Source organism: Maniola jurtina, chromosome 6 (assembly GCF_905333055.1).
Source record: "Maniola jurtina chromosome 6, ilManJurt1.1, whole genome shotgun sequence".
NCBI lineage: Eukaryota > Metazoa > Arthropoda > Insecta > Lepidoptera > Nymphalidae > Maniola > Maniola jurtina.
This window is the reverse complement of record NC_060034.1, coordinates 15,205,805-15,233,035: the sequence shown is the minus strand read 5'-3', so window position 1 is coordinate 15,233,035 and position 27,231 is coordinate 15,205,805. Positions and strand designations below refer to the sequence as shown.

Sequence of the window (27,231 nt, the reverse complement as noted above, 5' to 3'; positions counted from 1 at the left end):
GGTTTTAGTGGGCTTTACACAGATTGGCCAATGTCAAGTTTGTAGTTAGTTATTTACAAGTTAGGTAAGTAAGTAAGGAGATGGACTTCGTCTGTACCGGCTCTCACTGACACTATTATTGGGCACATTGGGCATTATTATTAAACTGTGGTCAAAAGTGTCATCCATGTGTCAGCTGTCAACCCAGTTGTCAGCAGTGAAACGTGAAACACTTGGATGAAATCTCTATGGTGAAACATGAAATTAGAAATGTCAATGTCACAACAAAAATAAATTAGTGGTCACTGGTCGGTGTAAATTAGTAAACAGTGGTTTTACTTTTCTACTAAAATCGTTTTATTGAGTAACTATAATTTAAACAAAGTGGTCAAGTGTTAAGGAAAATAAGAATCGTTTAACAGCCAAAATGTACGCAGTGGAGAAAAAATTTGAAATCGAAATGAAGTTGAAAAGAGTACGTACTTAGGAACCTACCTACTTTCTTTATGATTTTACCAACTTTATTCCCAAAACTCCTTTTCTTTTTTAGAGATATTACATTTACTTACATATTCCAAGAATTCCAAGAGTTATTTTGCTTGATAAAGCAAAAAATGAATACTAAATATAAGGGGTGTTACCTGTCTTTATTGGAACAATTTGATCTTTTAGTCCAATATTATCAAGCTAATGACTAGTTTTTGGTTTCCATTGTAATAAAAAACATGTGTGCAGTTGACAAAAGTAACAAAGAAGTTTTCCCTTCAATAGAGTATTGTTTTACTTGTCTTGCCAGGAGATGACAAACATGCAAGAGTTAAAAGCGGCTGCCAAGCGCAGTTCCGCTCTGGCCAGCGATGTGTGCAATGTGCTGGGTGCCTGCGAGCAGCGGCTGCAGCAGCTGGAGACAGCCGTGCTGCCTCTGTACGGAGACACTGCTCGCTTGCAGCAGATCCATCATAGTAAGATGGACTTATTTCTAAATAAATAATTTATATGGACCTTCCCTATGAAGAAGCCAGAAATTCAAAGTGATATTGTGTTTTTAAATAATAAAATATTTACATAAATATGTCATAATTAAGTACTATTTAGTACTACATACTTTAATATTTAATTTTCTACTTAATTCTTGTACTTTGTTTATAGATATGGAGCGTACAGTGACAGCTCTGGATCATGTAATTAACTACTACATGGTGTCCAGAGAGTTGTCTGACCTCATACAAGCAGGACCACACACTGGCTCCACTGAGTCACTGAATATGTATTTAGAGGTACTATTTTTGTCATCATCATTGTCATGATCAACCCATCGCCGGCTCACTACTGACCACCGGTCTCTTCTCTGCCACATGGGTCCAGTGCACATTGGTAAACTTCACTCACCTTTCAAAACATGATGGAGAACTTCACACTATGTTTTCTTGCACTGTCAAAGCATTTGATATTTAATTTCTTAAAACCCATATGGCTCTGATAAGATAAAGGTGTGTGCCCAGGATCGAACCCCAGAACTCCCAAAAAAGAAGGCCAAACCACTTAACTGTCTTAACCACTGGCTATAATCAGGTGCTATTTTTGTATAAGAAATCAATTTAAGTAAATGTCTCATACTGAATAAATAATACCAATAGTGTATTATTGTTTGGTATTTAATACTAAAAAATCAAACAGATTAATGTATACTTAAATTACCCAAAATCGAATTAAGTACTCTTTTTTACAGGCACTTGATAAATTAGCAGAAGCTCAAAATTATTTCAACAAAAACAACCCACAGAGTGTTGAATTAGAAAATATTGTAAGTATGATATTTGCCTTTCAAAAATTAGTTATTTACTTGATGGTGCCTGCAACTTCATCTGAGTGAATGTAGTGAAAATCCCACGTGAACCCAATTACATTATACATACCTACATTATCTCTATTCCAAATTTCACCCAAATCGGTTGAGTCATTGTTGTGTGAAAGAATAAGAAATATCCAAACTTTTACATAATATTACTAGCTGATGCCCACGACTTCGTCCGCGTGGATTTAGATTTTTAAAAATCCTGTGGGAACTTTGATTTTCCAAGATAAAAAGTAGCCTATATCACTCTCCAGGTCTTAAACTATGCCTATGCAAAAAAATCACGTCCGCGTCGATCTGTTGCTCCGTTGCGATGTGAATGAAAGACAACAAATCAACAAACAAACACACTTTCTCATTTATTTTATAGTATGGGTACAAAACGTTAAACGATTTTATTACAGAACCAACTATACAATGCTGGAGTTTTAAAACTAGAGAGTGCATTTGAGGAGCTTCTCAATCGTAACACGAGACCTCTGTCTCCCACTGCCCTTATGGATATGATTGCTTTGGAGGAAGGTAACTTGTGTTTTAAATAAATACCTAGTGAAAATGTATCTCAATTTTTTTTAATAGTCTAATAGTTTCCAAATATGAAGTGTAAACCTTTGATTAGTGTGTTTGAATGTAAGTTTTTGTGAAGTTGTATTACTGGCGAAAATTGCCGTCAGTTTTGTAGTCAGCAACTCAAAAAACCTCGGAATTACGCGACGTTGCGATGTAGGTTGGTTGCGGCGATCTATACTGGCAGTCGAAGTATATACCTTCCAGGTTAGCCGGCTTCCATTTTAGACTGCATCATCACTTTCCACCAGGTGAGATTGCAATCAAGGGCTAGCTCTTATCTGAACAATAAAAAAAAGCTCTCTTGTGGCGAGGATGGTAATTTTAAAGCCGGCAAATTTTAATCCTTAATTCAATTTTCTATTAATTTTCAAATAATATAAAATTCTAGAATGACACGATCGCAATCACTTCTGATTGGTTGAGGCTTGCTGTCTATATGCATTGTTGTAACAAGAATACCATAAATTCAGCCAATTACATCAATTGCGATTGTATTAATGAATGATGCAGGTTTCCACAATCGACCACCCGTTACACATTGATTTGATGCCACATTATTCATCTAAATGGCCACTTTATTGTGTAGACTCGAGCGTGGACAGTGTGAGCGTGAGCGGCAGCAACTCCACGTCCAGCACGTCGGTGGAGGCCATGCGAGCGGCGGCGGCGTGGCTGAGTGCGGCCGGCCGCCCGCCCGCCGCGCCGCTCATGGCCATACGCGGCCCGGCCGCGCTCAACTCGCTCACTGCGTTCAAGGACTTCCTGCGCTCACGCTCCATGGCCGCCTCTCCGCTGATGGTATGTAACCCCGCAATCTAAATAGACAATCTTCTCAGACCTGGGCGCGTTTGGAACCCTCTTAGCTTTAATTTTACGTAATTAGTTATATCATCTTACAAATCTAACAATTCTGAATCATCAAAAGGTGTACGTACCTACTTCGAATAAATGATTTTGACTTTTGAGTTTTGACAATTCATACAGTTGGTTGATGGAGAAGTTCAGACAGATCTTACAGAATAGGGATGAGATGGAGAAGGGATTAATTCCTTAGTACTTCGAAGGTTGGGATTGTACGTGCTTGCTCGTACATGTGGCTAGTGTTGCAAAGTCCAGCTAGCATATAGCTGACTTGTCCGCAAATATGAAGTGAGACACTGATAGACAAATTTTTAAAGACAGCGGGTGTACATTACTCGTGTACATGTCTCCCACTTTGTCTTGTGTTAACCTATGAGTATGCACTGTCTAGTCGAGTCTACACATTATGCAAAATACCTCATTCAGGCTTTACCCTGATGATTTCATTATATTTCAGAGAGCGAAAAACATGCTACACCGGACGGACAGTACACAGCGCAGAACTAGCAAAATACAGAAAGTGTAAGTAATTGTTTGTAGTAAAACATTTCTCCTATAACAAAGTGATAAAGGATTGTAATTAGTAATGGTTGGTATCAGGTTGGAGAAGCGCGCTATCAACATAATGATGAAGGCGTCGCAGACTCTGGAGCAGTCCACGGGGCTGGCCATCGGCCCCCGGCGATCCGCCAACGATTCTTGTGAGTGTGACAGAATAACATATATTGCTTATTGAATTTTTGCTAGTTATTGTGTGTGTGTGTGTGTGTGTGTGTACATACATACAGTACTCATTTATATAGCACCCTGTTAACGATCAAATTTGTTTATTAGACATCACGTTTTCATCAAACAACAGCGCAAACGATCAAACGAACTTTGTGAAATTTATGTGTATCCCGTTTTTCTCTTTGTCACTTTGTCTTGTTCTCACAGACTCAGAGGAGTGTACCGACGCGGTGGATGAGCGCGAGGCGGAGGCGTGCGGCAGCCTCGCCGCGGCCGTGTGTCGCCTCGCGCGGCGCGAGCAGAGACACGCGCTCGGCCTCGTGCCTCTGCCTCGCTTGCCGGCCCTACTGTCTGCCATTATGAAAGACTGTCTCAACTTGTTGGGTAAGTACTCCTACTTTGTTTCTAATTGTGATAGACTCTCTGTATTGTATTCTTCATTGCTGAGAGATCATAATAGAGATTGATGGCTTAACGCGCTCTCTCGTTAACGCGCGAGCCAGAGAAATCGTAAAAGCCATATTCGGACACCTAAAATCAGCCACCCATCTCGTTATCAAAACTAGGCTCACCACCTCAGTTATAGAGGTAATAAAAACAACAAGTGGCATTTTCCCCAGTAATGCAGGTTTCAGACATTAAATTCTGAAATCTGCAATACTGCGGCCTACTCAGCTTTCGTTCGACATACTCTAGTAAACAATATATTATGTGCAGCGTCGGAAGTGGAGCGTGTGTGTGCGCGCAGCAGAAAAGCAGCGTCACGATGCAGCGCGGGCGCAGCGGCTTGCTGGTCGCTTGCAGCGCGGTTGCAGCGATTGCAGCCAGACTTGCAACGAGCTCTTCACCCAGCATCACCTGCACCTTATGCCGCTCTACTGAACACTTGTCAACATCATGTAAGTTAACGTTAACTACTGACGATTGTCGCTTAGAGGAAGGTGGCATTTCCGGGTAATCACTCTGAATTGAGAAAATGGCGTCAAATCAAAAAAACTTTTTTACATATTAACTGCCAATAAAACGAGTTTATTTAGGTATGTATTAGGTATGTTGGTAGGTGTTGTATGAACACCCGGTGTTCTCTATTTAATTGTTTTTCACTCGAGTGTGTGCGGTCGCTGGAGGAGTGGGTGGAAGGAGTGAGGAACGACAGCGCGGCCGGGGCGGTGGACGGCACGGTGCACCAACTCGCGGCCGCCGCGCTGGCTTACTGTCATGCCCTCGCCGCTCATATACAGATCATAGGTGAGTATTCCTACAGTTAACCCTTTCTATCCTAAAGAGTTTTTGGTATGGTTGGTAAAGGGTGGTTGCAGTATTGTTTGTACCCCAAGATTGTGGAGGAGTGACGATCGATAGTGCAGTCGTAGAAGTGGATGGCACGGTGCATTAAGTATCCAATCAAACAGGAGTCGACTCTTGGAGTCGACTATCTAAATTTGTTACTTCCGGGGTGGCTTAGCTCCCCGAAATTAAAAGCGGCTTATAACATGAATGCTTTTCTCTTAAGGTGGAAGCGACGGGCCTGCCCGCGAAATTCAAATTTAATTTGGAATTTCGCGGGCAGGCCCATCTCAGGGGAGTCGTACTGCACCGTCGTAGCGACCGATCAGTGGAGCGTCAGTCGCGATGTCGTCGTGCGAAAATACAGTAAAATGTGCGAGATGTAATATCGTGGTTTCAGATGTTTTATGTTTTGGCGAAAATAAACTCGATGTTATGGACATCGAAAATTTGATACGCGTATGTGTCTCCAGATCCATTGCCTGCGCTTTCTTTGCAGATTTTTCTTTTTGTCCAATTTTTCTCAACGGTAAATAGATATTTAATGTTATTCCAGGTCCCGCGCTGGCCACCGAAGCCTCGTATGCGCGCGCAGCGTCACAGATAACTGGTGTGCAGGACAGAAACGCTTTGATGCTGTCATTGTACATGCGTAAGTTACATTACGACTTATAAGCAACTTCAGCATTAAAACTTATAAGCAATTTCCGTCCGTTTTCTATAGGAAACAAAATATTAAAGCACATTTACGTAATTCTTTCCATTTTGGATATATAGTAATGTACATAACCTTTTGTCCATTAAGTCCATACCATCCAAACCGTGTCGGCTATTATATTGTGCATGTCATGTTCCAGGCAAAGTGCTGGCCCAGTTAAATTTGTCGTTGAGAAATAAAAGTGAACAGTACCCGGATGCACTGAAAGCAATATTTCTTCTCAACAATACGCTGTACTTGCTTCAGGTATGTTTTAGAGAACGGAGTTTTTTAAAAAAAAAACTTCCTTAGCCGTGACTTTATGGTCTGCCAAACAACGGCTGTTTTGGGGCCGTCATATTTTATCGAGGTGGTACCAAGTAGTTAGCGTGTTCTGTCAGTTGGCAGCTGTCATTCAGACATCACTTTTGTAGAAAATGGTCGCCAAATAAAACAACCGATTGGTACGAAGTAGTGAAGCAGTCCGTGCCATAGATTTTAAACTCTGATAAGTTTTTATGAGAGATTAAAATCTATGAATATCCGCCCATCATTTCAACTGACTCACTGTCTAAAATTGATTATATATGTAGTACTTATAGAATATAATATTTCTATGTATATTTAGTATAGGGAGTGGTAGATCATTCCATCAGTTGGTGGCCCTATTATTTAACTATTACTTGATCTAAAATGATTGTTATAGGGTCTACAGCGCAGCGGCTTACTGGATGTGCTAATGTTGGCCGAGCCCGAGTGTGAAGCGAGCTATCGGGACATGATACAGGACTATAAGAACGCGTATGTGCAGAGGTAGGAACGTGCTTTTTTTTTATTCCGATACAGGTTAGCCCTTGACTGCAATTTCACCTGGTGGTAAATGATGATGCAGATGATGAAAGCGGGCTAACCTGGAAGGGGAACAGTTTTCCTGTTTTCCAAACCCCTGGCGGGAATCGAACCTCTGTGCTAGGGAGGCCGTCATACGCTTTGACTTTGTTCAGACTGTATTGAAACGAGATAGATATATATTTCAATGAAAGTTTAACTAAACCTTTATTTTCACACTTTCTTTCTACTAAAAACTTGGCAACCTTTTTCATGGATTGTGTATATACAGTATTGCTATCATTATGTCAATGGAAGTGGCAATTTAATTTTCAGCTGGAACAAGTTGCTGTCTCACTTATCATTGGATGAACCTCTGCCCGCTAAACTACGGGACAAGGATCGACAGATGTTGAAAGATAAATTTTCGGTAATTTAAAAAATTTACTTCATAGTTACAACGCACGCACGCACGCGCATGAAAGATGATGATAAAATGGTCGCCATTGCACTAAAAACATGATCGTTTTTATGTAAAACACACTACTTACTCGGTTTTAGTTTCCTTAGAAATCCGTTTTGAGAGCGTATTTTGAAATTGGAATCCATATGTTAGAGTTTCAACCGCGAGTGGGAGGAGATCACGCGCGCGCAGCGCAGCTACAGCGTGCCCGACGCCGAGCTGCGCGAGGCGCTGAAGCGAGACAACAAGCAGGCCATCCTGCCGCCTTACACCACCATGCACGAGAGAGCGCTGGCCACGCCCTTCGCCAAGCATCCCGACAAATACGTCAAGTACACCCCGCTACAGGTACTATAACTATACACCCTAACCACGACAAGAAGTAAGTATAGCGCTGTCTCTGTTACGTAATCCAATACAAATGATAGAGACAAAAATCTCAGTGGGCGTTAACCATTTTGAGACACCAAACAATCACAAACGAAACTATGTTTTCGAATGGTTTTGTAAAACATATGTGCCGCCTTACAGTACTATGCACGAGAGAGCGCTACTCGCCAAGCATCCCGACAAATACGTTAAGTACACCCCGTTACAGGTACTATAACTATACACCAACCACTAATATGTCGCAAATAAAACATCTGACCGACGCTAGAGGTCAACGAACGTCCGTAAATAGGTCACTCGAAGTAAATGCATCATAGGTGGGGCATTGATCCGAGTTTTACACGCTATACAATGCCGGTTTGAAAAATACTAAAACACTATAAAACTACAAGATAAAGCAAATGGTTATTGGTATTGGATTGTGTTAAGATAGTATCATAATAACGCTTAGTTTTTGCTAGCGTTCTGGTTACATTCTGTATAACAGAATCATCTGTCATATGAAATATCACATCATGCTGTCTGCCGCACTGGATATCGTGCGTTCTCGTTTCCATAATCAATGAACATAATCGACATAGTAAATTCTCAGCTTCATTTTGATTTTGAACACTTATTTTTACATTTTTCAATATTTATTTTTATTTTTGCAGATCGCTGCTCAATTGGATGGGTATTTTGATGAAGCTGCCTAAAGTAATGGACACTGGATTACGCTTTACAGTAACCAGCAGGAAATATTGAACATTGACCTTTAGAAAGGGATTTCGGCAAAGCGTTGTCTCTGTCACTCATACCTATCTGACGTTTTGTCCGTCTCAACGACGTTCTTTCTAAAGATCGATGTACAATATTTCCTGCAGAGTACTATTCATATAATTATAGATGAAAATATTTATTGTCACTAGTTATTCTTTAAATTATAGTCATTCTACTATATAAGGTGCTTATCAAGTATTATAATACAAATGTTATTAAGAAATAAAAGACGTTTTTATGACTAATGAGTATTTATTTAAGTTTATAATTAGTTTGCTGCATTAGCCTTCTTCTTCTTCTTATTCTTTCTCTTCGGCCACTGGAACAAAAACTTAAGGTTATTGGTCATGGATTAATATTGATATAGTGGGCCCAGCCTAGCTGTAAAGTTCGAGAAACTAAGGGTGCGATCTATAGGATTACTTTGACTTTGCTCACACTTAAAACAGTTATCCTTTATCGCAGGGAAAATTTTGAAAAAGATGTCATTACTCTTAGGCTGAGATCAATAAAGCACACAATATGACTGCTCAGGGTTTGTGACACTGTTAAAACGAGACAGCGTTATATCGCTGGCATAAATCTGTCTCGTTTTAACTGAAAACGCCAGCTAATAAAAATGAAAGCGATTACTTTGATATTGCTCAGATTTTACTTAAAAGTTAAAATAAGATATAATATTTTTGTTCGACATATTAACGAACGGCACTCAATTAAATCCTTACAGCAAGGCTAGGTCCACTATTTTTTTTTAATATTTACTATGCCCGAAATTATCCGTTATAGGTTTTGTTACGACGTTATACTTTAGTAGTAGGGTGAGTGAGTATTCAATACGATTCTTGAATAATTTTAATAGATAGTACCTAAGTAACTACATTTTTCAAAAATCAAAATAAATTATTCCAGAAAATAAAGATCATGACACGCTAAGAATAATTGGCAGTCATAATGAAAGAAAAACACGACTGTCCTGCCGAAAGACTGAACTATAAAAAAGGTATTTACGTTTGAAAATGGCACCATACAGCCGTTTAATTTTAAGCCGTTTAATTAAAAAAATTAGCCGTTTAATTGTCAAATAACTTATAGTCACTAGGGATAATGACGATATCAACAACCCATGCATCCAAATCTGTTCAGGCGTCTAGAAGTGTTCAGGCGTCTAGAAGTTACATACATATGTACGTGAACCCTGAAAACATAACGCTCCTTTTTCGGGCAGTCGTAAAAATTCATTCAATATTTCATGAAATTGAAAGCTTTAAATCGGAAAGACGAGGCGAGTTGACTTTATCAAGTATTGTTTTGATGAATAATTCTTATTGATCATTTTCTGGAATAATTCGTAAGAATTTATTTGTTTTTGATATGAGAGTCGGCAATCTTTGTATTCAAAATCTTTATGCTTTTTTTAGAGGTTTTTAGCCATAAAACTTTATCTCCATCTGTAAGGTAGGTATGCCAATAATGATGCAACGGGTGACGATTTTTCGGATTGCCCGTTGAGTGATTGACTCTACATCTGGAATACAGAGATTACCGACTTAAGGGTGCGTTTCCACGGAATGCAAGACAGACCAATCAAATAAACTGATTAAATCACTGATAAATGATCTCTCAATAATCTAATTGTCTATTTCTGCACGTCTCGTCTTCTCTCCACTCTTTTCGACTTCAGTGGAATAGCATCCTTACATTCACATAAATCGGTTCAGTAGTTTGTAATTCAGACATCTGAAATCACGACTAGCTTTTGCCTGCGGTTTTTCTCGCTTCTATTCGTGTCCCTTATTGAATAGATTGATTCTTTTTGTTCGTCATATTTTAGTCTAAATACTTCTAAATACCAATTCTTTGAAAGAACCCATTTCTCCACTCGTAAGACCATTTGTATATTGGCAAAAAGTGTATAAAAACAATACATACAAATACAAATTCAAGTTTTTTGATACAATCGTTTAAAAAGTCTAAAAAATATCAAAAAATAAAGGACTATAAGTTGAGTAAAACACAAAATACTAATTGATACTGAAATATTCTAAAAACACAATCATATCAATTTATATTTGATTAGACTTTTTATCGATTGCAGGTACAGTTCAGTAGTTTTCAAGGCAATCGGTTCAGTATTATTTTGAATATCATGATACAAATATACTGCTTACTTACTGCCAATTTAAAATTAAATACATTTTAAAGTATGTAATTTCGTATTAGGGCTCCATCTGTCATTACTTACGAGAGTTATTCTCTGACGGTTTATTAATAAACGAATAATAATAAAGTTAATCCATAGTGAGTATTGGGTATAAACCAGAGAGGTTTCATATTATTATACTACCTATGTCTACGCAAAGAAATTAGTATAGTAGTACTCTCTCTGTTACGTAATCCCATACAAATGACAGAGACAAAAATCTCAGTGGGCGTTAACCATTTTGAGCCACCAACCAATCACAAACATGTTCTCAAAAAACATGTTTTCAAAAAAAAAATCGAAAACATAGTTTCATTTGTGATTGGTTGGTAACTCAAAATGGTTAACGCCCACTGAGATTTTTGTCTCTGTCATTTGTGTGGGACACTATATAACTTCTTTCCGTGGATAGAGTATAGTGCGTGAAATGACTTCAACCTCAAATGGCCACAACCAGGGCACCAGTTGTGATTTTTCGCCATCACGTGCCCTCTTCGAACGATAATAATTATTATATGAAAAGCTTCTCTATCTAAAGCCGCCTCTTTTAACTTTGGGTAACAAAGCCCTTTATATCGTCCATTGGCATCTTTGGCGATCTGGAGGCCCTTTGCCTCCAATTCTTCCTCTGAACACTAATCCTACCTTCCTATGGGTACCTTCAAGTCAAGAGTGAATAGGCAACTTCTAGGCAAGCGCGCTCCATCTTAGGCTGCATCATCACTTGCTAGCAGGTCTGATTAATGGCTATAAATTAAAAAAAAACTTGATCTCTGTTCATTTTTTTTAAACAAGAATGTTAGCCATGCTAATCTTGACTAATACTCATGACTAAATGTCCGAAGATAGCGAGCTTCCACATGATGCTGGACAGTAGTCATGAGTTTTCTTTTGTGGACCAATCAGTAACTTACTGTTCAATGTAAAGCTGTTACTGGTAATCTTGAGCTTCCTCTCTGAATATAACTATGGATTACTTACATTTTATTAACGTTTATTAATAAGATAAAATTGTGTATAATTATTTTGCCCGCGAATAACGTTTTTAACACTAGCCTTAGCCCGCGGATTCGCATAGATTAACAATTTTTTTTTCAATTTGAGGGTAGTTATGAAACAATTGTTTTCAGACAAAGCTGGAGCCCTAAGTGTACGGATACTTTACGTTAGGGTCACCATAACGGTTGTATGAATTCTGTAGACTAGTACTATAGTGCGGTTTCGGCCACGGTTCCCAACCTTGCTACGCGCGCCTCCTTCCTGCTCAGCATCCAACTAACAAACAGACACCAATACATACAACTCGCATGATACTTTTTATGTTGTGCCATTAATACAAGATAATCAACCTGGATCCGTTCGTTGCCATTGTGAACTGAGAAAGTCCAAATACTTATAAACAGATTAAATAATTTCAAATTAGAACATACCATTTTGCAGGCTATGAATACTTCGATGGGGTTTTTAAAAACTCAAATATTTAATATAGACAATCAAACAAACAAATTAAGGATTTCATATGAAGTAATCTGGGAAGAATCAATTCTTCCTTAACCAACTTTAAAAATTGGGTATGTTAAACTTTTCTCAAAAAGTGTTCCCATTTCATAATCTCACAAACATTTTCTGGTGAAAGGTTAATCTTTTTACTGTGTGCTCGTTCGTTCGTTACCTATGTATTCGCGTATCGTCCCGATTGAATTGATAACTATATACAATTGTTGTCAGCACTTGCTATAAGTTACTTCATAGTAACATCAAGGTTTATAGGTGGCGCGTGAATCGCATTACAACGCATAGCGGGCATAACAATTTTGTAACTTCAATCATAGGAACATTACCATTTTGATTTTTTTTAAACATATAAAGACGGACAACACATATCAGGAGATGTGCAAGAAATCATTTATTAAAAAAAAACTTTATACTAAAGCTGAGCCCGCGACTTCATCCGATTTTAGTCTATGTGTATGAATTTTAAACCTGACCTACTTGTTCAATATCTTTTTTTTTTCTCTCTCTTCTGGCTTTACAAAGATTAGCCAATGGTAAGTTTGTAGTTACCTATTTGTAACAAGTTAGTAATTAAAATACATATACAAGTATGGACCCCGTCTGTGCCGGCACTCGCCGACATACGCACAGCACCCCTTTAGAGCGCTTTCCAGTCAGTTTTAACAAAAAAAAAACACTCCAAAAAGACAGAGCACGCCCGCCAGCTAACACCAATACAGACGAAGTCCGTTCAATATCTTTACCACTACATCCATTTCACAGATGTCCTGAATTTTTGGGAAGTCCAACAGGAACGAAAATCATTTCGTTTCCCAAAGGGACTTAAATTAATTATTGTCATATGAGGTTGCAGCGAGCTATTAAAAAATTGTAATTGTGATATGGGAACACTTTCTAAGAACCCTTAATAAAACAAAAAATATATTATAGTGGTTTATAACGAATCACACTTCTGATAATATGACTTCTCCAGACAATGCCCGCGATTTCGTTCGCCTAATGTATCACACTTTTGAAGTATCACTTCTCCAGACTGGACAATGCCAGCGATTTCGTCCGCTAAAATGTATCATACTTCTGATAGTATCACTTCTTCATATTAGACAATGCCTGCGATTTCGTCTACGTAAATGTACCATACTTCTGATAGTATTCATTTTTACACTGGAGACAATGCCCGCGATTTACCATACTTCTGATAGTATTCATTTTTACACTGGAGACAATGCCCGCGATTTACCATACTTCTGATAGTATTCATTTTTACACAGGAGACAATGCCAGCGATTTCGTCCACATAAATAGATGTATCACATTTCTGATAGTATCACTATTCCAGACTAAACAATGCCCGCGATTTCGTCCGTGTGAATGTAGCTGATTTGCACTTGAGGCAAATTAAGATTGGCAGTATGTTGGAACCCATTATAACGTGACAGACATAAACATTTTGCATATTTTGTAATATTTGTAGAATGTTTTTTCCCGCCAAAACGGTCTCAAACGTCATACGTCGACGTATCATTTTTTTTTATGTTTGTGCCCTGTGTGCCTAGTGGGAGATTTTTAACCTATTCGATCGCCTAAAAGTTAACTGCGTTTTGTATGGAATTGAAACTGCGCCATCTTCTTGTCACTAGATGGCGCTGTTTCAATTCCATACAAAACGCAGTTAACTTTTACGCGATCGAATAGGTTAAAAATCTCCCACTAGGCACACAGGTGCACGACAGGCGATTAAATTACGTTACCGTTAAACTTTGAGTTTCAATAAAAGTTAAATGGATTGCACAAGTCAGGTTTTGCTAGCTTTGGACATACCTTTAATTACAAATTATGTCATAAACACCGACCTGTGGATCCTACGATGATTTCAAAGTTTAATGGTAACTATTACGTAAAACTGCCTGTCATATTACACAACACTTTACTCACGCAAGTAATGCCAAAGTCAATAAGCATAGCAAATATTCTCAAAGTCATCAGTCATACTCTTTAAGATTAAAGTCTTGGTCATTGTCAGAAGGCGTTTTTTTCTTTTGAAAGATTTTTCGTCATAAATGAAAGGTATTCAAAATAATCAGTACACCTGTTCAGTTTCCTTCGTCAGAATGGTTACTAGTTGAGTCATTTACCAATACCCCGCCTTTCTATTACGAAACTTACGATACATTCATAGCGATTATCACAATCGTTTTCATCGGTTCCAGTTAAACTCCTGAGTAAGGATTTGATATTACATATCGAAATTCGACGTCAGAGCAATTGTCAGAATAGACAGAGCATTGTTCAAAAGAAAAGTAATAGGCACCTTCTGGGCAGGCGCGTTGCATCTTAGAGTGCATCATCTCCTGTTTAGTGTGATTGCAGGCAAGCGCAAGCTTGTATAGTTAAAAAACATTGTGCGTTAAGTGTAGGACAAAGGAGCGACCTGAACTGGCCTACCTAGTTAGTGTTTAGTTAAAAATGCCGTCACTTTCACAAGAGCGTATCAGTGTATTATACTGGCAGTGTTTCATGATAAAGTGTCTTTTTGCATGGGTCTAAAGTATGTAAACCGACAGTTATTTGTGAGTTTGAATTACGTGAACTCGTTCAGAAGTTATGAGGCTCTGACATATGGACGGGCGAGCAAATGTAAAAATATACATCAAAGTCTCGGAGGCATCGCGCTTCGTTCGGTCAAAAAATATAGACAGGTAAATGAACCGATGTATTTTTGAACTTATTGTGTGTATCAAAGATTCGTAATACAAGGGCAGTGCCTGCAAGTCAAGCAACTATAGGTTTCCCGCTTGACTGAGACGGCTCATCGGAGAGGTGCGGGTTGCGGGTGGGTGACAGCTATGTTGCATTCCTTGATTTTGCAATCACCTTGACGATAACTATCACCCTCTAGGGACCCGGTACCCTAACTTCCGAGCCGTTTCAGTGGAACGGTATACCTATATCGACGGCTTAGTTTACAGTTGCAACGAAATATCGACGAATGTAGAGTAAGCTATACATTCGTCGATTTTACAGGGGAGCTGTTTAAGTTCAGATATGACTAGCACAAAAATAGTAAATAATTCAATACCGTTTAGCATCTGCAGGGCGATTCAGAACACTTGGATCCGGTAAGTTATCGTACGTTAACATACAATTTGAAAATACATCTTATCGTACGATAACTTACCAAATCCAAATGTTCACAAATCTCGATCAGATGCTAAAACATATTAAAATTATCTACCATTTTCGTGCGAGTCATATTTGAACTTAAAACAGTTCTTCTGTAAAATCGACAAATGTGTAGTTAATGGAATTGTGAACGAAGCCATCGATAGGAGTGATACGTCATAGAGTACAGTGAGGTGACAGTTCGCCAGTGGCTGTCGCCAGCTAGCGGAGTGACGCGTACCTGCAGCGCGCGCGGCGGGGTCTTGTTGCGCGCGGGCGCGCGGCGCGGCGCGCGCGGCAGCATGTGCTCGTGCGGCGTGAACGCGCACGGCAGTATCTTACGGAACCTGCAACAAACACCGGTCCCACCGGTCCTGTTATGAGTCCCACAACCTTAGATAGGTGGTGGGACTCATCACACCTCTAGGAAAATTTAAGGATTTCGAGTGTGAATGATAAAATGACTTTGGATGACCATTTCCATCTACTCGTATAAGATATAGCGTAGAAAGAGACAAATTTTGGTCTCTTTCTATGCTACAATGGGTCTCTATTTTATTATCCCTCAAACTAGAAATCCTTAAATTTTGAATTAGGTCTCTATAATTATAAAGGTGCGTTATAACAGGGCATAGCGCACTAAACAAACACCTTTCGTTATAGGTGTCACCGACAGTCTTCTGTGCAGGCATGGAGGTCGATGAAACACCGACGCACGTGCTCCCGGAGTGCACGGACGTGGCAGAACAACGAGAGCACTGCCACACAAAGTGTCAATGTTATTTCCCGAAACGCTCGGACAGGCGCTTCAAATCGGCACAAAAAGTAACTAATAACTATGTATCATTTTGTATGGTACACCTCTTCTAGCGTACTAGTATATTATGTCCATTTCAGTGGTTCACGCCTATAAGACAACTAATTAACCTAATTCTGGAAGCGAATGAAATGACTGACTTGTGGAAAGGCAATAGAACTGGCACGAGTGTGGGGGGAGTCTTCAAGCTCTTGGATTCGTCGGAATCTTCCAGCTTTGTGCAGTCGAAGTCCAGGGTGAAGCTGGGGTTGATCGACGGCTTGGCTGCGTACAGTAGAGCGTTCGCTCCGTGACTTGGCTGGAAGATAAACAGTCACTTTTTAGGGTTCCACAGTTAAATATGGCACAGATGAAAGATTCTATGCACATAGAGAGAAGGAAAGAGAAGAAATAGTGAGTAAAATAGGGAACATAATATATGTATTAGAAACGTAATACAGAAAATGCTGGAAAACAAAGCAAACAGAATAGTTGATGAAACTATGTAGAAAATAATTATGAAGGAAAATGAAGAAGAGAAGAAGTATGTTAACCTGATAGCGCTGTATAGCTCCCTGGTGAAGAAGTAAAAAAGCTGTGATAGCCTAGTGGTGGTTAGAACGTCCGGCTCCTAATCGAAAGTCGGGGGTTCCATTCCGGGCACGCACCTTTTCAGTTATGTGCGTTTTAAGCAATTAAATATCACTTGCTTTATCGGTGAAGAAGTAGTTCCCTGAGGAAGAAGTTTGTTTACCTGATGCCGCAGCAGGTAGTTCCCCGGCAGCAGCCCCTGCAGTTGGCTGAAGGCGGTGTGCAGCGTGCTGATGACGTCACTCATGACGTCGCCGTGTTTGTTTGATAGCTGCTCGCTGCTCATACCCTCAAATGTGGCTACCTCGCCCGTGTCGCCGTCGACTCGCACTAAGAACATTGTTTTGCTTTACATGCCTGTACAGGCCATAAAACACAGTCAAGTGCTAGTTGGAATCACACACGAAGGGTTCCGTACCGGGATCCCACGCCTAGCCCACCATGTACTCATGACCTCTTAGAAGCTAATGACGGACAGCACCATATATGTATGTCTATGTGTTAGTAAACATATTTGTTCGTGAACACATTTCTATTTTATTTTATGATGTAACCACAAATTCACGTTTTTCGGATTTTTTCTTTACTCCAAAGCAATGTCTTATAGTAATATAAGTCATTGCTTCTGCCCAATTTTATGATTCTAGGTCAACGGGAAGTACCGTAAAGGTTTTGATTCGTTTTTCTTGACAGACAGACATACAAAAAAGTTGCACATACAAGGAAGGAAGGAAGAACCTACAAGGATTCCTTTTTCCTTTTGAGGAACTCTAAAAATACATTGTTCATGTCTTAGTTTGAAGTTTTTGTTTCAAATAAATTCAATTAAGTCTGCAGTTTCTCTCACCATTCATCAAGGAAGCATTTTCCCGTAAGTAAAGCGAGAGAGCCAAGCTGCGTATCCTGCCCCGCGCCTGCGCGCTGCCGCCCAGCTCTAGCTGATACTCCGGTATCGGTTCCAATATCACTTCACCGTTTTTATCCTGGCAAAATTCACACGTTATCGATATTTTTTAAATACAATATATAGATCGTTTCAACATAATATAGTTTCTATGGTGTTATGTTGGCTGCCCTGTCTGTAATTGGCACCATATTTGCATAAGATTTTGTTTATTTTCATTTGATTTTCATGAATGAATGAAATGAAAATCAAATGTTAAATAAACAAAATCTGTGTCTTCTCATGCCAATATTATGCCAATGACCACCCAATGACTTAGACAGATATAGGAACTATTCGTTGAATCGATCTATAGTATATTTTTATTCGAATAAACTTTTACAAGTACTTTTGAATCGTCAAATGTATCTACCACTGGTTCGGAACGCCTTTCCTACCGAGAAGAACCAGCAAAGAACTCTTGCTGCGTGATTGAAGGACAAAACAACAAACAAGCGCTTTCGCATTTATATTAGACTTGCAACGAATAGTATATTCGGCAGTATACCGAATACCGAATATTCGGCGAGGCCCCTGACCGATATTAGGCAAAAGTATTCGGCTGGATTTTTTTTATTAAATTGGATTAAATTATGTACCTGTTTTATCTACCAATGACTACTTAATAAATGATTATAAAAGAAATGAGAACCTTACCCTTCTAAATTTTGTTTACCACAATGATTCAAATACATAGAATCCTCCATTTTTCCAATTCAGAAGATGATTAATATGTACCTGTGTTATGCACCAATGACTACTTAAATGATTATAACAGAAATGAAAATATGAATATATACGTAATCAATTGATTTTAATTTTTCATTTTACTAATTATTTCTCTATGACAAAATATATTATTTAAGTATTCGGTATTCGGCCGAATAATATGTAGATCGGTATCCGGCCGAATATAATAAAAGCAGCCGAATAGGCCGAATACCGAATAGTAACCGAATATTCGTTGCAAGTCTAATTTATATGGGTATATATTTATATGGGTAGTGTAGTAATCTTTTATAACAAAATTCCGCAATAATTTTGTACTTGCCTTTAAACTTTAAAATATTATATATCAAATCTTTGAAAAGAGCAACCGCCGAGTTTCTTGCTGGTTCTTTTCGGTAGGAAAGGCATTCCGATGACGATTCAAAAGTACTTGTAAAAGTTTAATTGAATAAGAGTAAGAGGAATTGGATTTAAAGTGATATTTTAACAAGTCACTTACCCGCACTTTGTGCGCGCAATGCACTATAACATTGTAGTTTTCATTCGTAGTCTTATTCCTCACTCGCCATTTCCTGAACGACCTCGGAGGAGGCCTTTCAAATAGTGTGTCTGTAATGTTTGTGATTTTAGAATTCAAATTTCAAATACACCTGTACTCAAAAATATTTATTACGTAATGTAGATCAACTTATAGCTCTTTTGACATGTCAGACTATTACCACACTTGTGCGATAACAGATATTTATGATAAAAGTGCAGTAAGTCGAAAATTAAAGTTGCAACGCAAATTTTAATTCTAATGAATATTACCGCACGGATTTGTAGAATTAGTTGTATTGTACAGTAATATTTTATCGCCCAAGGGTGGTAAAAGTCTACTTTATAGTTTATATAGAGGTGAAGTAAGAACCACTCTATTTATTTTTATTTTATCAGACAATAAAGATTCAAGGTTATGAGCAAATGTATTGAAGAATAAAAAAAAAACAATTAGCGTCGGCACACCTTTACAAGTACAACTGTAGAAGTCATCACTATCCTCGTTTATTATACTATTTTGTTTTTGCCTTTTACTCTTACTAGAATCCTTGTCTATTGAATCATTTGTTACTTTATTCTGATTTTTCTGTTTCTTATCTTTATCGCTTTGAGTTTTATCATCTTGTATGTCATTATTGTTGCCAATTTTATCATTTTGTTCTTCGTTTTGTATCTGTCCTTGTCCCGCATCATCTTCTGAGTCAAATAGATTCTGCATGTCTTCTGTATATCAACAAGATAAAGTTTAAAACTAAAATTCAGCATGGGTCTCCTCTAAAGCTATGGTTTCCTCCAAAAGCGGTGCCGTTTTTAAACGGACGCAATATGATGACCTCAAAAAGACGGCTGTAAACATGTGGAATGTTAGAAACTGCATTGACCGTTTTATTACGGTGAACAGACCACAAAGTACGTGTCAATGGTTGAAAATGGACGAACTTGATTTAGCGTTACTCGTATATTAGGAAGATGAACAATCATCAGAAGACGAAAATAGTCTAGTCTTTATGTTTTACATTATATAGCACATCATGTACGCGCACAAAATCAATTAAAATTTCATCATCCTCGCTGGTCCAGTTGATGAAACTCATTTTGAACAATAAATATTTTAAAATGACACGAAAATTAATATTACGCTTGAAAATACCTTCACCGCTACATGAAAAAAACGTTGACAGACACTTCGACACCGACAAGACGGCCGTCATGCAAATGGCGGTACCGCTTTTTGACGTTACGGTGTCAATTACCGTTATCTAGGAAACCGCGCCATATTGTTTACATAGACAACGTTGTAGTGACGTCATTCACCGCTGTATTAAGGCCGCTACATGATGGCACCGCTTTTGGAGGAAACCAGAGCTTTAGTATGACAAGGGTTTATTAGACTTCAAGCCAATATCCATAGAGATATTTAGCCAACTGCGCGGGAGATATATGTGTGCAAAAACTGGTGCACTCTCTATTCCCTCACTCTCAATGGAACAAGTTGTAGAGGCATAAAAGCACTGCTTACCCTAGTCGTAACATCTCAGTGCTTATTTGATATTTGTCAGTAAATAAATTCTTACCTAAAAGGGACCTCAGTCCATTCACTCTACTGCTCATCCTCATAGCCCGATGGGACGGAAATCTGACACGACCGGAGAGATGAGGTGTAGAACCAACAATTTTGCGTGCTCTCAGAGGCACGGTGGTGACACATAGCAAATTCCCTAATTCCAGGCTAGTACCTACTAAGAAGTTCTTGTTTGTAGTTTATAAAATTATCCATACCGTCTATACAGAGACTATTGTCCTCTTCGTCAGAGTCCATGTCCACGCTAAGATCAGGTATACTGTTCGCCTTGTCACTGACACTAGTACATTGTTCTGTTTCCTCCACACTGTCTTTTGGTTCTTTGTAATTTAATTTTGACTTTTCCGATGGTCTAAAAAAGAGACAAAGTAAACTAGGAATTATGATCTACATATTTAAGTTTTAAAGGAATATTATAATGTTAAAACTAAATGATACCTGTGATTTCGATTCAAAAAAATCCGTTGGAATACATTGACTTTCTAGGAGGAAAAGAAACCTATGTCACTCTCCAGGTCTTTAAAAAATCAGGCCGATCCGTTGCGGCGTGATCGAAGGATTTGCAAACGAACATTCTTTCACATTAATATAAAATTATTAATTTATCTAATAAAGGTAGGTTAATAAAATCGATATTTGGCTCATTCGATGTCATACAATCTGTTGCTAGGAGGCCAACAAAAGTGAACTTGCAGAAATATGAGTGTTTTGAAGTTTTTTAATTTAGTCTCCCTCTGAGATTCGGAAAGATTATTGCATATTTTTTTGCTTAGATAGTGAACTGGATAATTAGATGTTGTGATAGCAATCACGCTCTAGTTAAATTATTTATTTTGCCATTCGTTTTCTTTACATTAAAACTCTCGGATAACCTTTGTTTTTCGTGTAGGTTTTGGGAGGACATTCAAATAATTCGATAAAATTATTTAAATAATACCTGCTTTTCTGAGCGACGCTTATAGTATGTAGAGATGGGTAGTGATACTTACGGTATAATGCTATGCTGCAGTAGATGCCTGAACGCGCGGTAGGTCCTCATCAGCACGGACTCCTTGTGAATGGAGAACTCGCTTCCTAATACCACTATATTCGTTGAGTCGCCATCTGTGGGGGCATTTTTTATTTTATCTGATGTAAGTGATAGAAATAGAAAGATTTTATAATATATCTAAGTGTGAATAGTGACATTTCAAAGTAGGGTAAGCGATATTTATATATTATATTATATTATATTTCCGTAGTTTGAAGGCAACTTTAGAGTTCTTCTGGTGTCTGCCAATGGAATAGCATTTACATCAGTTGATTTTAAATTTAGTTCCTTGAAGTACTTTAAATATTCAGTGGTTTTGATTCTGAGAAAAAAATTGGTTATCTTTTTATGACGTTGATTAATTAAATTCCAGAAACTCACCAGGTCCAATAACTGGACATACGGCAACACTGATGTCCCATATCCGGTCTTGTTCTACGAGGCATTTTAACGCGTTCTCACTCACCACGTAGTGTGCATCGTTGTCCAATCCATACTGAGCTAGTTCTCTTTGAACTTCCGTTAGTGGTAAGATTGAAACTGATTTCTCGTCTACAAATTTTTATTTTATGAGTATTATAATTGTATTTTTATGCAATCTATGTAACAATATGGCGGCCAAGCCATCGCCAATTCCACTGAGCATAATGTATAAAGTATAGGTAAAATTCAAAACTAAAATCCGACCCTCTTAGTAAATACTGAACTATGGTAAAATAGATTTTGTCGCATGGTATATTTTCATATTGTAATACAAATACAGCATGTTATTTTTGAACTCTGAATTTTTCTCTTTCATTTGACATCCCACTCAATACGATAGCAAATAAAGTTACCCAAAAATGGTGAGGTACTTACTCGGCAGTATAAACTTGCATGGATGCTTGGTGCACGGCTCAGGCACATTACAGGCACGTATGATGGTAAACCTCTTCGTGAGCGGCCTTATCTCTATCTGAGGCAATGTTTTGATGTTCACCTGAAATTACACACACAATTTGACCGCTACTAAGGCTGCCTTTACACCCCAGCACAGTTATTTTCTTCTTGTTTTTATGTCTATATATATAAGTTGTGTTTTGTTTCAACTAAGCCTAAGGTTAGCCGCATTTAGATGCCAATTTGAATCTTAAGTACATAAATATATATATGAATATAGGTTGTACAAATTTTCGCTGTCTAATAGACTGTACCCCACTGATATCTCTTTCGTGAAGTCTTCTTTGGTGGATGATGAATAATCTGTATTTTCAAGATAATTACGTACATAAATGATACATATTTTGCATCTCTTCGGCCTCTCAAACATTTGTGTCCGTAAACCAAGTTAATAAATTTTTCTGCATCTATTATGATGTTCAAAGCATGAAAGTGTACTTAAAAATTCCAACAAGTTTGTATTGTTTTCGGACGTCGAAACTACACACCACATAAGATCGCACCCAGCCTCATAGTGCTTGGAAGGTTGGAATTGTTAGTGTGAATTAGTAAGTATTCGCACAAGACAAATTCAAACAAAATTTCTATTCGCATTCTAAGTGCGGCTAGCCTTACGGGCAGACAGATAGACCGACAAACAGATAGGCAGACAGAGGTGATTCCATAAATGTTCTGTTTATGTAACAGTATAAAGTAAAATAAGTTTGCATGCACTATAAAAACAATAATATGTAGTATAGAAGCAGGTGTTATTTTGCTGAAGTCCATGATATACAAGGAACCAAAAGCTTAATTTGCTGTAAATCAAAGAAATCTGTATGGTGCGACATGCAGCATGCGACATGCACCGCCCGCCCTCCCACTGATAAACATGCAGGAAAAGCCACCATGCAAGTCGCACCACCACCATGCAGCACCACACAAATCCCAAAACTCAGCATCCTCAGGAGATGTAGACCTTACAATGCCTAGTTGCAAAGCAATATAGCAAATTATGCTTTTGGTTCCTTATACAATATGAAAAATCAATAAAAAGAAAACTCACCTTCTTTAAATCCTTATCTAAAACCATTTCAAAAGTACTTTTACAAGTCTCCAATGGTATCTGAGCCGCCAAATTGTACATCTTAGGGTAGGAAATCATTTCATTAGCCTTCATCTTAAACATAGCTTCGTACACTGTTTCCACGTGGGGCTTGGGGTGCAATGCTCTCACACAGTGGCTGTTTGTCCAGAGGGTTTTGGCCCACTCTATGTATTCCTTTTGCTCATTCTCATATTTCTCTTTTAATTCCTGTAAAAAATTATAGATTATAAACTACTTCATCCTAGTACTCTGTATAGGGTTTTTATTAAAAATCTGGTAGGAACTCTTTGATTTTCTGGGATAAAAAGTAGCCAATGTCATTGTCCAGGTTTTCAACTATATGAATACAAAAAAATCATGATGATCCATTATTCAGATGCAGCATGACTGAAGAACAAACCAACAAACAAACACTTTCACATTTATAATATAAGTAAGGATGAATTTGCAAGCGAAAATTAATGTAGATCTGTTCTTTGCCTATGCTCTGCCTATATTGATCTGATCAAATAAAAGCTTTGTACAGTCATTATTGTTCAAAAAGCCAACAATCACCTATCCATAGTGGGTCATGGGACAATCTCTTGCCCCAAACTCTCTTTAAAAAGTCATCACCTTTAGTGGGTTGCTTTACAAACTCACCTCAAAAACCCGAAGATCACTTTTAGTGGGTCGTGGTATAAACTCCTGCGGCAGAATGTCAGGGTAGTCAGCACACAACACTTTGAGGCACTGGTACTGCTGACGACCGTCTATGGCTGACAGCTTGGGGTATGGGGGAGGACACTGCGCGAGGCACGGCACAAACTGACGATGAAACTTTTCAAACTGAAACTGGAGATAATATTGTGTTTATTAGTATTAATGAAAGCAGTGACAGCTCAGTGGTTAAGACATCTGTCTTTTAGTAGAGAGCCCAAGGTTCAATCCCAGACATGCATTTCTAACTTTATGGAGTTTTTCAACAATGTAACTATTATGCTTCTAAAGCAATTAAAGTATCACTTGCTCTAACAGTGAAGGAGAAAATCATGAGGAAACCTGCATGCCTAAGAATTGTATGAAATCTGCCAATTCCTACTTGGTGACTTCTCCTTTGCTCAGTAGTGAGCCAGCAATGGATTTATTGATGATGAAAGTACTGAGGTACATAAGGCTACTATAAGTGTTAAGCACTCAAGTTGAAAACTTGAGGTCACAGGCAAACACACTTTTTTCATTTATAATATTAGTATACATATAGTATGGATAGTTTATATCCTATTATCATCAACAATGAAAATGTCTTAGGGCCCCAGAATCTTAATACATACCTGAATACCTGATAGGCATTCAGAGTGAAATTAATAAGAATAAGAATAAGAAGTGTTTATTTGCTAGATATTAATATAGGATTTCATACAAACATTTTGGTTTTTGGTAAATATCTCATCCCAGTCAATGGTTTCACCTTCCTCCTCCGAATCACTGGATATGATGGGGTTACGGAACTTGTTGCGGAGGATCTTCTCCGTCACACTGTGTGCCATGTCATCTTCCTTGAGGAAATATATGTCTGGTTGAGAGTAACACCTGGAAAAGATCAGTTTTGAGTATATACAAGCTGCCTGCGGCTTCGGTACGGTGGGAATTTCGAAAATCCAACCTTCATCCTTGATTGTACCACAACATTCGTGCTTAGGAAGTATAATGTTTGATACTTTGACGGTCATGCAAGAGAGGTTAGGAAAATCGTTTGTTTTGCATGCCGCTTTGCGGATATGCTAGCCAAAGCTGCAACACATTTTCAAGCATCCTTTATGGCAGCTGGCGGGCCCAACGCCTAGCTAAACGATTCAGGAGTGACTTACCAATCAAATTGTCGAATGTGCTCCATTGTGAGAGGGCACACAATATCACGATTATATTAATTTAAATGTCTAAACATTAATCAAATAATATACATAGTTTTATAGTAATAATTTCTTTACATTCCACAAAAACAACGGCACTTATATTAACTTATAAATCAAGTATAAATCTTAATTTTATCCCACCGCAAAGCAAAAACAAAACTTTGACAAATTTTTGTGATTGTCATTGTGACAATCAATTGGGTAATGTGTTACTGACAGTGACAACTGACAGCTAACAGCCAATAACTGTTCGCTATTTGACAGCTAACAAAATAATTGTCTACAATAGACACGGGTAACATTGATATAGTAGCTGTCTAGTAGCGGCCAGTCTATCTTTAACATTTATTAACTATCTAATTCTACGAAAAAGTAAAACACACCTTTCATATATTTTCAGGCAGTGAAAATAACCACACATGCGAACTTTAAACTGCTATTGCCCATTAATATAATATTTAATGTTTTTATATATTTTGTTGAATGCATAAACGAAGAACCCTTTTACCTACCATACATATAATAATATACCATACATATTATAATAATAATATAATATAATAATATTTTATTTTACCTACGCAAACGTCCGCTTTCATGCCATCCATTTCATCCCTGGCCCAATCCGACAATGGGCCGAGAAATTAAAGGCTAATGGAGTGGCCCTTAATTAATAATTAATTATTGGGTTATGTCGGTTGCAGACTCCGAGCGCTGGACAATGGTCGGCTCTTACTTGTTTCTAGAAGTGCTCTTTGTTTTAACGATAGACATAAGACAACGAATAACGATTAATCTTGAAAATATGTAGGTATTGCTGTTGCTATATGTGTATGTTGGTATGTAGGTATTGTTGTTAGGCGTTGATATCACGGCGACGCGGGCGGCTTAAAGTCCCGCGTTCTGTTTCGTAGTCAAAAATGACCAATCAAAGACATTTATAAATAGGTGACCTCAATTATTGTAACCGATAGCAAGCTCATTACTGATAACAATCCTCTCTCAACACGAGAAGGACTTAGCCCATACTCCGCCACAGTGCGGACTAGCAGATTTCATTTCACACACATTTGAGATCATTATGAAGAATTACTCCCAGACATATAAGTTTCCACATGATGTTTTCTTACACCGTTAAAGCAAAATATGATATTTAGGTATATCGCCGGATAGTTAAAGAAAAAACCGTGATTGAAATTCGGATCCCCCGATTAGTCCTAGTAACCACTGGGCTATCAATGCTTTTACTAATAAATCTAATAGTATGTAGGTATTCAGTTAGGTAGGTACATCGTTTGTTTTTGCTATACGAAAATCAGAAAAAGATATGGGTAGCAAATACATTAAAAAAAAATTTCAAAAGAAAAATAAAACCGACTTCAAAAACCAAAAACACTAAAAAGTAGAAAATAATTTTTGTTTAGCTACACATGTAATGTACCTAGGTATGAAGTCGAGCGAGCATATTAAAACAAAATTAGAAATCCAAGAGTGAAGCTCGCCCGACTTCATACCTAGGTACATTACATGTGTAGCTAAACAAAAATTATTTTCTACTTTTTAGTGTTTTTGGTTTTTGAAGTCGGTTTTATTTTTCTTTTGAAAATTTTTTATTTCACAATTTTTAGTGGCCCCACTGTACTATAATATGCTATGCCCAGTTAAAACCCTACTGTTTACTAAGCTATTACAGTGATCGCGAGCAATTTGCTCTTATCCATTGAGGAGTTCTGTTCTCCATCTCCGAAGATATTCATCAGATCTTCACCAAATTTATATGGGACCACCTGCACAGTATACCCTT

At 38.0% G+C, this 27,231-nt stretch overlaps 3 protein-coding genes across 6 annotated transcripts in view; 2 read left to right on the top strand and 1 right to left on the bottom strand.

Moving 5' to 3' along the window:
• LOC123866474 (zinc finger matrin-type protein CG9776) overlaps nucleotides 1-2,045 on the top strand; it is a 36,292-nt gene extending 34,247 nt beyond the window's left edge. The window contains exon 17 of the mRNA XM_045908063.1: nucleotides 1,994-2,045. The gene's annotated coding sequence lies outside the window, so the exon portion shown is untranslated. The remainder of the gene's footprint in view (nucleotides 1-1,993) is intronic.
• On the top strand, nucleotides 251-24,913 carry LOC123866479 (exocyst complex component 7). 2 transcript variants are annotated; one of them, XR_006796205.1, is made up of 18 exons: nucleotides 251-454; nucleotides 776-941; nucleotides 1,129-1,256; nucleotides 1,709-1,783; nucleotides 2,239-2,356; nucleotides 2,991-3,202; nucleotides 3,723-3,787; nucleotides 3,866-3,966; nucleotides 4,202-4,378; nucleotides 4,712-4,893; nucleotides 5,104-5,242; nucleotides 5,838-5,933; nucleotides 6,139-6,245; nucleotides 6,685-6,791; nucleotides 7,143-7,236; nucleotides 7,423-7,617; nucleotides 8,313-8,457; nucleotides 24,880-24,913. XR_006796205.1 is itself a non-coding variant. In XM_045908073.1 (17 exons), the coding sequence occupies exons 1-17, from the start codon at nucleotides 407-409 to the stop codon at nucleotides 8,352-8,354; spliced, it is 2,052 nt and encodes a 683-aa protein (XP_045764029.1). In that variant the 5' UTR covers nucleotides 251-406; the 3' UTR covers nucleotides 8,355-8,659. The 2 variants fall into 2 exon arrangements, 1 of the variants encoding a protein (XP_045764029.1); XM_045908073.1 differs by lacking the exon at nucleotides 24,880-24,913 and having other exon boundaries at nucleotides 8,313-8,659.
• On the bottom strand, nucleotides 8,661-25,608 carry LOC123866477. Of its 3 annotated transcripts, none has more exons than XM_045908067.1 (16): nucleotides 25,383-25,608; nucleotides 24,939-25,104; nucleotides 24,175-24,366; nucleotides 23,491-23,739; nucleotides 22,365-22,485; nucleotides 21,888-22,058; nucleotides 21,466-21,580; nucleotides 20,674-20,828; nucleotides 19,360-19,617; nucleotides 18,854-18,963; nucleotides 17,530-17,665; nucleotides 16,846-17,012; nucleotides 16,253-16,410; nucleotides 15,537-15,642; nucleotides 11,784-11,893; nucleotides 8,661-8,737 (listed from the first exon to the last, which is right to left on the bottom strand). In XM_045908067.1, the coding sequence occupies exons 1-16, from the start codon at nucleotides 25,406-25,408 to the stop codon at nucleotides 8,671-8,673; spliced, it is 2,307 nt and encodes a 768-aa protein (XP_045764023.1). In that variant the 5' UTR covers nucleotides 25,409-25,608; the 3' UTR covers nucleotides 8,661-8,670. The 3 variants fall into 3 exon arrangements, with proteins under 3 accessions (XP_045764023.1, XP_045764024.1, XP_045764025.1); XM_045908068.1 differs by having other exon boundaries at nucleotides 11,858-11,893; XM_045908069.1 differs by lacking the exon at nucleotides 11,784-11,893.
• Nucleotides 25,609-27,231: the final 1,623 nt, after the last annotated feature.